This window comes from Schistocerca nitens, chromosome 9 (genome assembly GCF_023898315.1).
Source record: "Schistocerca nitens isolate TAMUIC-IGC-003100 chromosome 9, iqSchNite1.1, whole genome shotgun sequence".
NCBI classification, from domain to species: domain Eukaryota; kingdom Metazoa; phylum Arthropoda; class Insecta; order Orthoptera; family Acrididae; genus Schistocerca; species Schistocerca nitens.
Window position 1 is genome coordinate 496,809,722 of NC_064622.1, and position 15,659 is coordinate 496,825,380.

The 15,659-nt window shown below is 39.3% G+C and overlaps 1 protein-coding gene across 1 annotated transcript in view; it reads left to right on the top strand.

Annotated features, from left to right (window-relative positions):
* LOC126203243 (ubiquitin carboxyl-terminal hydrolase 32) overlaps positions 1-15,659 on the top strand; it is a 231,390-nt gene that overhangs the window by 115,848 nt on the left and 99,883 nt on the right. Inside the window, exons 17-21 of the mRNA XM_049937496.1 lie at positions 2,859-2,964; positions 3,052-3,225; positions 3,302-3,476; positions 8,069-8,220; positions 8,301-8,496. Coding sequence (XP_049793453.1) covers positions 2,859-2,964; positions 3,052-3,225; positions 3,302-3,476; positions 8,069-8,220; positions 8,301-8,496 — 803 coding nt within the window. The remainder of the gene's footprint in view (positions 1-2,858; positions 2,965-3,051; positions 3,226-3,301; positions 3,477-8,068; positions 8,221-8,300; positions 8,497-15,659) is intronic.

Genomic DNA, 15,659 nt, shown 5'->3' on the forward strand with positions numbered 1-15,659 from the left:
TTGCTGTATTGTTAATGTTAACAGTTTACCTTGGAACATTGATCGTGTAAGGGGTAGTCAAATGAAAATGAGACATATGGACAAAAGTAAGTAACCTGTGTATTATTTCAAAAGTAATTGCATAACTGTTGATACATTTATTCCACTGTGAGAGAAACCCATCAATACCTCATGGAAAAATGATTGTAACCACCTGTGGAACCATGATTGTACCTAGGCATGCACTTCTTTGTCTGAAGCAAACTGACAACCACAAATATCCTTTAATGTATTTTGTCCATAATGGACGCAGTTGAAATCCATGACCGTTCCTTTACAGTCTGTAGAGTAATAACTACTATCAGTTACGGTAATTATTCTTCACCTTACAACTGTGCTTTTTAAAGGCTCACATGGGTGGAGATCAGGACTGTATAGAGAATGTGTAAGTGCTTCCCAGCAAAACGTCTCCAGTGTACTCAAAACAACCTTGGCAACATGGGGGTAGGCCTAGTATACTCCAGAAGTTGTGCTGCAGAACCTTTAAACATCCTCCACACAGTTCAAATCTCTCCCCATGTGATATCCATATAGACGCTGGTGGTCAACAATTTTCTCCGGATGAGGAGATGCACAGGTATAATTGTGGTTCCGTAGGAAATTGAAAATATTTTTCCATGAAGGTATTGACTGTTTAGTCTCACAGTGGTGTAAATGTGTTAACAGTTACAGTTATTACTTTTGAAATGATAAATAATTTACTTACTTTTTTCAATTTCTCATTTTTGTTTGACAGCCCTTTGTATATGAAGAAAGGAAGCACACATGATGTAGTAGTTTATCAATTTGGGTAAGTATTGTAGAAACCATAAACAATCTCTATTTGGAGACAACTGTGCTATTTATTTCATAGAAAATTACTTGTTAAATTAAAAGAGGAATTTCTGGTATTTGAAACGTTGTAAATCCTGCACTTTGCTGTATAGTATTTATGTAAGAGGTGCAATAAATTTCTAAGCCTCTTTAAGTTACATAAAAAGACATTCTTGACATGTTCAAATTATGGATTTAGTGGGAAGATTGATTAACAATTGTGTTCGAAAAAAGATATTATCTGTTATATCATGATTTGGAGACCGTAGTAACAGATGTCACATCTTTTTCGTGCTGATTTTTTATTAGAAAAACTGGTAGATGTTTAATAGACAGACAGTGACTTTACCGTGTCAGTAACTTGCTGCCATGATATTTTGGAGGAGTGCCATTTTACTGTCCTTGAATCAATACAGAAGGTGACTATTGATTAATAACATACAGATGATGCAAAACTGATTTAATGGTTATCTTTTTCTTATTATTTATCTGTCCTTACATATATGCAACTGGTTATTAATGATTTCTTCTAAATATTAATATTTCCACATGCTGCTGTATCCACAAGCTTGTACGCAATGGCCTATTATAGTTTCCATTCATTAAATTAATGCTAATTGCAGATGACTAGGCAAATACATCACATCTGCTTGAATAACAATAATGGAAATTCCTGGATGGGGCAACACGTAAAATAAAGGAAAGGCAACCACTTGGCTCTAGCAGATCGATGCATGGAGCACAAAAGCACGTAACAGAAAACAGCACTTACATTGGCATTTGAACATCAGTTCTGTTTCTAGCAAAAGTACGCACTTTCATACAAATAACCACACACATCCAAAACCGTGCTCCTGTGGCCATCGAAATACAAATTATCGATGCTCTATCATTGAAAGGATTTGCCTGAGTGGGTGGAGGTGCGTATGGGGTAGGGAAGGCCACAAAGAGAGGATACTGGTAATGAGGGAGGTCTTTGCACATATGACTGCATGGCTGCACAAGATAAGTTGAGTGCAGAGGTTACAGCGAGAAGAGGTGTGGGAAGAGGGAGAGGGGGAAACTGAGAAGGGAGAAAGGCAGGAGGTAAAAAAGGAAGAGAAATGTGCATACAAATGGTGTGTGTGTGTGTGTGTGTGTGTGTGTGTGTGTGTGAGAGAGAGAGAGAGAGAGAGAGAGAGAGAGAGAGAGAGAGAGAGAGAGAATGCCACTCTGGTGGGGGGGGGGGGGGGATGGAGTAGGAGTAGTGTGGACAGAAGAGAGAAGGGAAAAATCACATGATACATTGAGAACAGCTTAGTTGGTGCTTAGGTCAGGGGGATCTTCACCTTTTTCTTTATCCCCCCCCCCCAAAATCACCTAAGTTCCCCACCCCCTCCACATCAGTCACCCCCCTCAGTCCCCTCTCCCTCTCTTCATGTTCTTGCCTCTCTGTGTGCTGTATCCTCTGTGTTCATTTCACCTTGATGTGTGGCCACACAGTCATCTGCAGAAAGAACTGCCTCTTTCCTGCTACCCCTCCTTGTGTCCTCTCCTACCCCCTCTTCACTCCTGTCGGCTCAGGAAACTGCTTTCAGTAACAGTGTATCAATAATTAGTCTTATTGTGGCCATGAGAGAATCTGTTTGGCTGCCTGTGTGCCTGGGTGGTTGTGTGTGAATGTTTGTACTTTTTCTAGACAAATAGCAATTGCTCAAAAGCTAGTGTGAATGCCGTTTCCTGTTAGGTGTTTCTGTGCTCCATGCATCGATCCGCTATAGGTGAGTGATTGCCTTTCCTGTATTTTATGCATTGCTTCATCCATGATTTTTGGTTATTATTATTATTATTATTATTATCATCATCATCATCATCATCATCATCATCATCATTGTCTGTGGCCAACATAGTTTAGTAGCATTTACCCGTTGCTAATAACTTTATTTATTTCAATATTACTGATTTGGTTTGTAACCATGTCAAAGATAGAAAGTAAAGAGATATTAAGATTCCTTTGCCTGTTCCAGAGCAAATCCTCTAGGGATGAAGGGTCATATTGCTAAGAGATATGGGGATTTGATCCATGACATATGGAGTGGAACTGCAAAAACGATAGCACCTCTGAAGCTCAGGGTTTGTTGATAATTCTATCATATTTGAGGATTACTACAAAAGATTTTGTAAGCAGAGACACCTTATTTGGAATTTTGTCGGTTGCAGTGGACAATAGGAAAGTATGCACCACGTTTCAATGGTTTTCAGCAGCATGATTCACAAGAGCTGTTGGCCTTTCTTCTCGATGGGTTACATGAAGATCTTAATAGGGTGCATGATAGACCTTATGTAGAGCTCAAAGACAGTGATGGAAGACCTGATGTCATAGTGGCACAAGAGGTATAGTAGCAAACTGCGTTACTGTTAACTTCATCTGCACTGATACATAACAATTAAATATTAATTATTGTTTAAGGCCTGGGAAAATCATATTCTTCGGAACAAGTCGATTATAGTGGACCTGTTTCATGGCCAACTCAAGTCTAAAGTGACATGTAAAGTGTGTGGCCATGAGAGTGTGAGGTTTGATCCATTTAACTACCTCTCATTACCACTGCCTATGGAGAGCTACATCCATGTGCAGGTTATTGGTGAGTATGGCTTTACCCTTGTACATATTATTTCCTAATTCTTATCCATTAATGTTGTCTGGTGCTTTCATCCACAGACATAAGACAGCATCACATTTCTTTTGTTGATTGTCAAGTTTTTGCTATACTGAGGCCATTAACAAATGGTTCTTCAGTATAACCACAATTAGTAAATGTGTCATAACATGTATCGTTGGAAATATTACATGTAATACTTGAACCAACATGTAAGTACTCAACAACAGTGCCGCATCATAAATCAAAAATATACAGAGTAAGGAATAATTCAGATAATGTAATAGCTAAAAATAAAGTTATATTTCAAAAAGAAGTTGCAAAAAAATATTAAAAGAATAGCTAGGCCCTATTATCTTACCTAGGTGTAGTGTGACTAAACTGTATGCGTCTTTAAAACACACTAAAGAAAGCATCAGTTTCCAAAATGACAACATCCTAAAGAAGTTGATTCTTCAGAATTTAAATAAATGTGAACCTTTCACTAAGTCAGCCTTATGTAAGATAAAATGTGGAGCATGCCCTAAATAATATAAAAGGGCATGCTGAGAAGTACTACCTCTGTATTTTCGATGTGAAAACTCTTAAAAGCTTTTTAACTAAAATGAAAGTTACTAACATTCTACAGCTTTATACTCTATTCCTACATATTTATTTCTCAGCCTAGTCATCCTAGTGACAAACACATTTCTCCTAGTTAAAGACCAGTTCGTTGATACCTTACACCTCTGCCAGCACTCCCTATTTAGACAGGAAACTCCAGATTTTCCTCATTTTTCTCCCATCTTTGGTTATTCCATTATTTCTCCTGATCTTTAGCTAATTATGTTCAGACTCAAGTCATTTGTTAAGAAAATCCACCTCTCTTTTTCTTTGCCTATGGTCAGAAGTCCTTCACTCATTAGTCAATTTTAGTAAATATATCTATTTAAGTTTATAGAAATTAGGATGTCATGCCTGTCCTGTATATTGATTGTTATTTTTCAACAGTGTAGGAAAAGACAGATTGCTACTTATTATAAAGAAGACATATTCAGTTGCAGTCAGGCACAATTAAGACACTTAACATAAAGCTTTCAGCCACAGCCTTCATCAATGAAAGAGAAACACACACCATTCATACACACAAGCAAGCACCCTGGCCCAAGATGCTGGAGTTGGCAGTCGTGTGCATGAGGGGTGTTTGCTTATGTGTATGAGTGGTGTCTGTTTCCCCTTTGTGGATGAAGGCTGTGGCTGAAAGTTTTCCGTAAATGTCTTTTAATTGTGCCTCTCTGCAACTTAACACGCCTTCTTTATGATAAGTAACAATGTCTTTCCTACATTGTTGACATTCCTGCTTGCATTTCCATTTTTCCTCATTACTGCACATTTTGTAGATTGTATACTCATATTCCTCAATGCTGTCCTGTTTGGACTTGTTTGTATGTGGTGAAATCTTTTAAGGCAGTCGTATGATTTTACTTAAATGCAAAAAAATAAATATATAAAAAGATAAATGAATCCCAACCTAGTACCAATTACCTGGGTTGTGCTACAGCTAAGGGGTATAACAATAATGGAAATGCCTGGATGGAAAAATGTGTAAAATGATACCTAAAGCAATCATATGCATGACTCACAGAAACAAATAATAGAAAACACAAATTTAAAAACTTGAAAATAACAATATTTAAAATTATGGTCAAAGTATTATAAGTGATATAAGTGGCATTATAACTGCCTTTTATTGTGGGTTTCTGTGCACCATGCACTGCTCTGCTATAGTTAAGTGGTTGCTTTTCTCTTATTTTACAAATCAGTTTGGTGGGTGGCGTACTTCTAGTGAGCTCATTTGCATTTTTGTAGCCATTATATGGCTCTGTGATCTCATAGAGAGATCACTTGCCTTGAGACTATACTGAAAAGAAGCTGAATACCTCTTGATTTTTAGAACTGAATCTCCCAATTTTTTTTAAGTTGGTAGATATGATACCGTCACTCGAGAATGCTGATGGAGCCACAACCTCATCTCCACTTGCACTGCATCATCACTATCAAAGTGAAGTTCTTGAAAGTATTCTTTAAGTTATGGAAACAGACGAAAATTGGATGGGGCCATGTCGGGACTGTATGGAGGATGATTGATGACAGTGAATGCAAGGTATAGCATTGTTGCAGATATTCCTGCGCTCACGTGTGGTCTGTCATTGTCGTGCTGAAGGAGAGGGTGCCCCATGTGTGAATGAAATCTTTAAGTCAAAATTCAGTTACTGCATGCTGTTTATCACTCTCCAAAATAATTATGTTGGGTTGTTTCATGACTTATATTCATACTCTATGTGATAGAAGTAAACCATTGACACAGTCCAGTAGTTGATCTGAAGCTCCCGTATTTTACTGGATTTTCCAGTTTTCATACATTTTCTGTCAGTTGCCATACTATGTCAATGCTGCCAGGGTGCTGCTATGCAGTGCCCTTGGGAACCGTGAACCAGCTTCTCTCCTGTGGACTTCAATCTGCAGTGCCGTCGATGCTGAAACAGACTTTTTTCTTCTACTTGGTGGTACAGCACCTCCAGAGAAGTTGAACTCAAAGTATTTTCTGTAATGTACGATTCTTACTTCTTCTGATTGAGTGACTTCATAGGCATAACATTCCAGCTAAATGTTTGTATAATTGTGTGCCCCAAGAGACTCGGAAAATTTTGTTTGCAATAAAATCTGAATATCAGTTGACTTTTCAGCAATGATTTCTTTTACATCACGTAGGTCATGTGCTCCATCCTCTTCACTCCTAGTGCCGCAGAGTGAAAGACTCCAGTCAGCAGATAGAAGCAGCAGACTATGGCCCTCATTGCTGAGAGCACAGGATCGCAACTCTGATCTGCACAAACCATCAAAAACCTCCCGAATTTGGGGTGCTTCCTACTAACTACCTACCTTATGATATAAACATCTTTCGTTGGCCAATAGAGATCAAGGATGTAGAACATATCATTCTATGAATGACATGTTACACCTCAACATTTCGCACCGTAGGCTACGCGCTACAATTCAGAGCCCTCTGGTGGCAGAGGGCTGCCAGTATGTAGACATGAAGAATAAAGATGTAGAATGTAAAATGTTTGTTTTATTTAAAAAAGCTATGAGTTGTCACATAAAAAATTTGGAGGCATTACTTTCCAGCATGCCTTTGTATTGTACAGACTATGTGGGCCTTCAAGCAATGTAATATCGTTATCTCAGCCTTTAGCATGTACATAAGAGAAAACAAACACAAAAAAGACAACTTTATCTCAGCACTTGACGTCCTTCACACGGTACAAAAGGGGAAGACCGGGAATATACTCAAGGAACTGAAAATATGCAGTCACCTCAACAGCCACCCTTACTTCATGGTACTGAGGATGCAAACAAAATTACTGTCTTTGATTGCTGTACAGCAGCCCTTCCAACTATGAGAAATTAATATTGAGTAGTGATGATGAAGTGGACTCATATGAGTCCAAATGTTGGATAATTAAAGAAATTTATTTTACGGTTGTAAGTATTGTAACATGCAGCATGTCGTGCATCGCATACAGATGCTATTTGTATATTTAAAATCTTACAGCATAATTTGGTAATAAACAATAAAGTACAGTTTCCTTCCCTTCCACGCTGGTTGTAACATATAAACTTTTATCTGAAGACTACCATCTTTGGCTGCCACATGTGGTCTTCAGTAGAAATGGTAGCTAGGGAAGTAGGGACATTGAGCAGCTGTTCGCACCGAATTGAGTATTTTACGTTATGACATAATGGTCACACACACACACAAACTGTTTGCCAGGATTTTTGTCTAAAGATGAAAGTATACTAAGGAGAGATGTCCAGTTTTATTAATTGCCTGTCAGCAAATTGTGCTTACATATTATATTGATGTATATCAATATTTTTATACAGGTGCCATTCAGGCTTCATTGTTAATGATTCCAAATATCTTGATGTTTGTATAATGACCTGATATTTCTGACAAGACTGTTTTGCAAGTACGTACTTATATGTAATGTTTCCAATGTTACATGTTATGAAATGTATAAATGTAAATGTTGGATAACATTGTTGGCAGCAGTATCACATGGGGCACGTTCAGCCACCTGTTGATACAGCATTCTTCCTCTGGACACATTTGCCCCTTCCCTTGTGGATAAGTGAGAACTCTGTTGTGTGTTTATTTGTACGGTGTAGGTGAGCATAATGGATGCTTGTGTAGTGTAGTGTTATGCTGGTGCTGAATGACGACGACGATGACAATGGAAGGGAGAAGGTGAAAGCCAGTGCCTGCACATGGCCTATGCCTCTCAAATATCGCCAAGGGGGTCACCAAGCTTACTCAACAGTTATTGTTGTTGTAGAAACACTTTTTAAGTGCCACAGTTCATTCATGTATTGAAAAATAAAACATTCCAATCAGAAACAGGAAGATAATATACTCTTTGCTGATTATTATACTGCATATATTCAGGCACATTCCACATTTTCTATTTGTTTTGTTTAGACTATTATTTCCTTTTGTACAATTTTGATGCTGTAACGTTTTTTTATTATTGCAGTAATGCGATTGGATGGATCTGTTCCTGTAAAATACGGCCTAAGATTGAACATGGATGAGAAATACAGCAGCATAAAGGCAGCATTGTCACCGTTGTGTGGCATACCAGCTCACTTATTAAGACTGGCAGAAGTAACCGCTGCCCAAATAAAGGTACTCGACAAATTAATCCTCACAGTGTAATTTATTAAAGTGTTTTAAATGACATAACTTAAATATGTTTGATGGAACAGACTGTACCACCAGATGATCAAAAGATAAAAACTTTGGTCGGTGGTTGCCTCTATGCTTATGAGCTTCCTGAGATGGGTTCATTATTTGGAGAGGAAGAAAGACTTTCGATTTGCTCACAACGCTCTAACAGAGATGGACAAACATTTGTCGCAATCCAGCGGTCTGTACAACCACGCCCACCACCACTGGGTTCAGGTCAGTGCAAATTATTATATATGTTGGCATCACAATATTTCCTTGCATTATCATCAAAATAATTAACAGGTGTGATTGTTCTAGACAGTGAAGGGACACAGCCCCTTATTTTACACACTACTACAATCTACAAGACTTAAAAAGACAGGACGTTGTTCTTTGTAACTGTAGTTCTATCCACAATTAAACCATTCAAAATTTCCATCTGTTTAAAGAAATTAATTTTATGGAAAAGTGTAATGCCTTTGGGATTATTTTTGCAACTGTTTTCTTCATTCTGCATTTATTCTCATAAATGCTTGCTAGATATCAACATGAAAATATTGAAGGAGTACCTTCAGGGAAGTGGAATGAGTCAAGTTATACATTGATAGGTAGAAACAACCACTGCTGGCTATTTCTGTAAAGTATACTAAAAACAAATTGTGACCAGTGATAATGAACTAAAACTGATAATTACAGTAATTACTCCTAGATTATTTGATGTATGTTTTTTAGGAGAAACCAGCCGCTTCAAAAACTTCTCCTTACATACTACTCAGCCCGTGGTATTATCTAATACTTTAAATAAATTATTTTAACTGTACACAGACCACTATTAGATGTCTATAAACAAGCAAAATCAGGATCTATTTGGTACAAATGTTTTGTTTCTCCATTTAGTATTGTAATTGTCTCTATAGTTATTTGGAAACTCTCACTTTAGGAAACATTTACCCTAAAAAAAAGCCTTGTGAAAGTATTGCAAATTGCTGGCTTTGCATAGATACTGTTTTGCTTACACTGAACAGCTCTGGCAATTAGTCGTGCAAGTAACCTCACACTGGAAACATTCAGGTGTAGAACTTGCTGTGCATGGTGTGACAGAGCAACTCGTGAAGCTCTGCATTTACACGTTTGACAGAATACTTGATTCAGGGCTTGTCACATCACTCGAGTGTAATACGATCGTCACATTTGTGTGAGGAGTATTTCCAACAAGGAGTGTGATGTCATCTGCAGTTGCCTTTTGAGGTTACGGCCCATGCTGTTTGCGACATTCCCAAAGAGTCTAAATCACAAGTGACATTACTGGGCCCCTGCACTTGACTTAAAAGTACTAGTTACCTTTTATCTGTTACCCAAGGAGTTACGTACTAATTCAGATATCCCCCTCTCATGGTTCCTTCGCAGCAGAAGAATCATTTTTGTCTTTTTAATCCTCTTACTATTACTCGTCTTAACCTGCACTATTTTCCCTGTCTGCCTCAGTAGGTGAGTGGTAAATATGGCTGACTGGCATGTGGGAGGGGGTGGTTAATTGCTGGCCACGTTGGGCATTTTATTGACTTGGAGCCAAATGTTGATTTGTCCTCATCTTCAGTTCATCATCATCATCAACGTGCAATTTGCTGAAGTTACAGCAGGGAGACTTGCATTAGGTGAACAAACAATGCCAGACAGTCTTCCAGCCATTATGCCATACCATCATTTCATATTTTCCCCCGTCTTGTCAGCGTGTTCCTACAGCCCTTGGGTTGTTTGTAGACCTCTTGGGTTGTTCGTACACGTTTTTCACCAGTGTCCAGAGCAGGAAAGCTGTTAGAAACATCTAGATTGGAAAGATTGTGTGTCTGTCTGTGTGTGTGTGTGTGTGTGTGTGTTTGTTTGTTTCTTGGTCTGATTAAAAAAAAGTGCCTGTGCTGTCATGAGTACCAATCTGTCCTGTTTCATCCCGTATTTTCCATTGTTGTGTGTGGTGTGCCCCAGTAACTTTGTGAAATATGACACGTTATTTGCAGTTATTTAATACCCGTAATTTCTCACACCTGGTTCTTTAGAGAATCAGACTCCCATGTACAAAACAGCTTCAAAAGTGTGATTGTATTTCACATTAGTTAATGCATTTAAATATTGAACATAAGGCATGTAAGCAAGAAAAATATTTTGTAAACGTAAAAAATTATGTGTAAGCTTTTCTGGAATTCACTAACAAGTGAACATTTCCAAGTGTCAAAAAACTGTCTTGATGTAACTTGGTGGGTGTGTCGGGGGGAAAACAATTCAATACCTATTTTTTGTTTGTGTCAATTTCACTTTCAAGGTAATTTGGCATATTAGGTTTGGAGGGAGTAGCTTTGAAACCGTGAAATATATATAAAAAAAAAGTGTTTTACATAAAAGTTGAAGTGTAAAACATTCTTGAAAAATATAATCAACTTTTGAAGAAAATTAAAAATTTGTAAATTAACCCAACCATCATTAATGCTATTTGTGAAATGGAAACTTTTGTTACAACATAAATTAAAGAAGCTCTCATGCCAGATACATACATATGTCCATGTTTAATAAAGCTAGTTTCTGTATTACAATATTTGGCAAATAAGGTGTACACAGTGTGCTGTCAGAGTACGTGAAACATACCTAATTAAAATATCTAAACATTTGTTATGATTTGCATTATTTTAGTTTGTGTTTTGGTTTATGTTTTAAACTGTTATATTATGTTGGAAATTATTGTTCTTTTACCTTTTTAGTGTACCATGTCACATACATCTATTTTGTTAGTTGAAAATAGTAAATACAACACAACTTTTTTTTTACACCCACACTGAGAAAGTAAACTTATTTCAAATTTCTTTTGACTTGTTCAGACGTTAATTTACCAGATTTTGATGCTGTCAAAATATTTGGGGATTCATAAAGAGATTCTCAAACTCTCAGTTCAAACTCTCCATTAATTTCTTTCAAAATATTGAAAAGGGGGGTTCGCAATTTATCAGTTTCAGAGACTGATGGCTGAATTGTGTAAGTGAACTTCGCTTTATGATGCATCTCCATAGACTCTCAAAAAGAAGACCTCACAAACAGTCAAACAAGGTATGGCATACTATCCACCAAAAACACTCACAGTTCTTCATGACACAACAACGGTGATGCCAAGAACTGTTTTGTACATTAATATCTGTTTCTGAAGACCAAATGAAACAGTGAAAAATCACCACCGCCACCACCACCACCACTGTCCCTGGCTGCAGATGCCAGATTGTGAGCAACTGCACACGATGGGAGAAGTGATGTGGTTGGTGGCGGTAAGGAGGAGGCCGGGGTGGGAAGGACAGGGAGAGCTCAGTGCTGGTTGGGGACAGTAAATGCAATTTGTGGGAGCGTACAGGGACGAGGTGGAGAGAGGGCAGGACAGGATTCCAAACCTACAACCTCCTTTGTAGTCACCATGACCAACTACATCTTCACCTACAATTACTTCTCGTTTGAAGGCATCCCATACAAAAAAATCCAGGGTATGGCAGTGAGCACCTGCATAACACAATCCTATTCATGAGCCATCTAGAGAAATTGTTCCTAACAACCAGATTCCCAAACCTCTGGTTCAGATTCATTGATGACAGCGTCATGATCTGGATTGCGGGTGAGGATGATGTGTCCACATTCCTCCAGAACTTCAACAACTTCTCCCCCATTCACTTCACCTGGTCCTGCTGAACCAACAAGCCCCTTCCTTGATGTTGACCTCCACCTCAAGATGGCTACATCAGTAGTCACCCATTCCATATCAAGAATGCTTCCATACAGCCTAGCCACCCGTGGCCGTTGCATCTGTTGTGACAAGCAGTCCCTATATAAATATACCAAGGAGCTCACTGAAGCCTTCACATACCATAATTACCCTCCTAATCTTGTATAGAAATAGATTTTCCATGCCTTATCTCTCCAGTTGTACCCCATCTTCCAAAATCCCATCGCCCAACAACAGAGGAGCATTCCCCTTGTGACTCAGTACCAACCAGGACTGGAGCAACTAAATACCTTCTCTTCCAGGGTTTCAACTACCTCTCATCATGCCCTGAAATGAGGAATGTCCTACCCACTATTCTTCCTACCAGTTCCACAGTGGTATTCTGCTACCCACCAAACCTAAACAATATCCTCATCCATGCCTACACAGCCCCTGCTCTCAACCCCTTACCTCATGGTTCATATCCCTATAATAAACCTAGATGGAAGACCTATTGCACACATCCTCCCACCACCGCCTTCTCCAGTCCGGTCACAAGCATCGGCTATCCCATCAAAGGCAGAGCTACCTGTGAAACCAGTCGTGATCTACAAGCTAAGCTGCAACCACTGTGCTGCATTCTGCATGGACATGACAAGCAAGAAGCTGTCTGTCTGCATTAACGACTGCCGACAAACTGAGGCCAAGAAGCTGGACCACCCAGTTGCTGAGCGTGCTGCCCATCACCATGGTCTTCATTTTAATGACTGTTTCACAGCCTCAGCCACCTGGATCCTTCCTATCAACACCAGCTTTTCTGAACTGTGCAGGTGGGAACTCTTCACTGCAATTTATCCTCTGTTCACATAACCCTCCTGACCTGAACCTACATGACTCACTGTCCTTTACCCAACTATTCCCACTCCACAGCCTTCTATTCCACAAAATACTCTGTCCTTTACCCAGCTATTCCTTCCCTGTTCCCACTCCACAGCCTTCTATTCCACAAGTGCTCTGTCTTTTTAAGTATCTTCTTTTCCACCCCCACCCACACCTCTACTTCCACTTCCACTTCCACCCCCACCCCCACTCTCTGCCCAATCTGCACTTAGTTGCCCTACCCTCACCCCACCTTGCCCCTGTATGCTCCCAGAAACAGCACTATACCATCTCCCATCTGTACCCTAGTCTCCCTCTCCCTTTGTGCCCGAGTCTCCTCCTTACCCCCACCACCCAGATTGCTTCTCCCACCAGGTACAGTTGCTCACAGTCTGGCCTCAGCAGCCAGCGACAGTGGTCATGTTTGTGCGAGATGCATTTGTCCAAATCTGTGTGTGTGTGTGTGTGTGTGTGTGTGTGTGTGTGTGTGTGTGTGAGTGTGTGTGTGTGTACACACATTGTCTAATTCAGAAGAAGACCCTGGGGCCAAAAGCTTACATGGTTAGTAACCTTTTTGTAATGCATTTCTGCGGCTCAACATCTTTGCAATATGGTCAGTAACAATCTGTCTTTTTCATAATATTGTCATTTTTCTGAAGACCGATATTTGAAGATTACATAAATATTGCAACATGTGCTAACACAAGCTGTTACCACCCCCAGCTCTTTCTGATACCTCTCTTCAGTAGCTGCAGCCAAGAGATGCTGCAGTTTGTGCCTTGCAGTCTAATGTGGTTCGCCAGCTAGCAGCTTGTGAAGTACAAGGCTGTACCACTAGTTGGCAGACTCACAATTTGGTCTGCGGTGTTGCCGAGAGCTGCAGGTCCTGGAGTATTCTCATTGGTGCTTCCTGTTACATAAGCTGACACTGACAGCTCTACAGCTGTCTCATCTGCCGCTCGCTACTATTACGGAACTGTACATCACCACACGACTTCTGGACCTCACTGTACTCTTCAGGAACCCTTTCTCATGGAACGCTGTGTGGATTACTTCCCTTTGTGTGGATTTCTAGATGTGTCTGCCTGTATTTGTTAGCAGTCACTGAACGTTTAATGTAGAACAAATGTGTGCGTTACTGATGTGACTTTATATTGTGTGTACAGGTAGGGAAGATGCCAACGATAAACCCAATTAATATTTGCTGAATACTAAGTGATAATTTCAGCCGTATGAATTCCTTGATAGTTCTATCAGTTCACAGTAAGTGGACCTGAAAGACACCATTTTAGCTTTGATTTGTGATGGATGGATGTTTGACAGTTATGGAAAAAGGTAATGGGCTACAGTTTTTTGATTGACAATGATTGTGTATCTGACTGTGAAACATGTGAAGAGTCCTTCATCCCAGGTAACATCCTTTCTTCAGAAAACAAAGCAAATTTTGAATATAAGAAATCTGCAGTTAAATTTTGGAAAAACAGAAAGAAGGGGGAAAAGTTCACTTTCATCAAAAATGGCTCTGAGCACTATGGGACTTAACATCTGTGATCATCAGTCCCCTATAACTTAGAACTACTTAAACCTAACCAACCTAAGGAGACATCACACACATCCATGCCCGAGGCAGGATTCGAACCTGCGACCGTAGCGGTCACGCAGTTCCAGATTGTAACGCCTAGAACGGCACGGCCACACCAGCCGGCTCGCTTTCATCCATGCATGATAAATATAGCTAAGTTATGTTAGTTAACAGCTGTCTCATGGGGAAAAGTATATTCTTCGTGGTGGCTTGAAACATGGTAAGGTGAAGGTATTCTACTTCTGCATCTGAATGCATACTCTGCAAATCACCTTAACAATTATTCTTTTACTCCAATCTCATACAAATGAACACCTATGTCTTCCCATGCAAGCTCTGATTTCCCTTACTTTATTATGATCATCATCTCTCCCTATGTAGGTTGGCATCAACAAAATGTTTTCACATTCGGAGGAGAAAGTTGGTAATTGAAATTTTGTGAGAACATTCCACCATAGTGAAAAACAGCATTTGTCTTAATGCTGTCCACCCTAAATCCTGTATCATTTCAGTGACAGTCTCTCCCTATTTCGCGTTAATATAAAACGTGCTGCCCTTCTTTGAGCTTTCTCAATGTACTCCATCAATCCTATCTGGTAAGGATCCCACACCGTGCAGCAGTATTCTAAAAGAGGATGGACAAGCATAGTGTAGGCAGTCTCTTTAGTACATCTGTTAAATTTTCTAAGTGTCCTGCCAATAGAACGCAGTCTTTGGTTAGCCTTCCCAGAATATTTTCTTTGTGTTACTTCCAATTGAAATTGTCAGTAATTGAAATTCCCAGGTATTTAGTTGAATTTGACATTTAGATTTGGCTGATTTATTGTGTAATCGAAATTTAACGCATTACTTTTAGCATTCATGTGGATGTCCTCACACTTTTTATTATTTAGGGTCAATTGCCAATTTTTCCACCATATAGATATCTTTTCTAAATTGTTTTTCAATTTGCTTTGATCCTCTGATGACTTGACTAGTCGATATATGACAGCATCATCTGCAAACAGTGTAAGACAGCTGCTCAGATTGTCTCCTAAATCATTTATATAGGTAAGGAACAGCAAAGGGCCTATAACACTACCTTGGGGAATGCCAGAAATCACGTCTGTTTTACTCTATGACTTTCCGTCAGTTACTACGAACTGCGACCTCTCTGACAGGAAATCGTGAATCTAGTCAAATAACTGAGATGATATTCCATAAGCA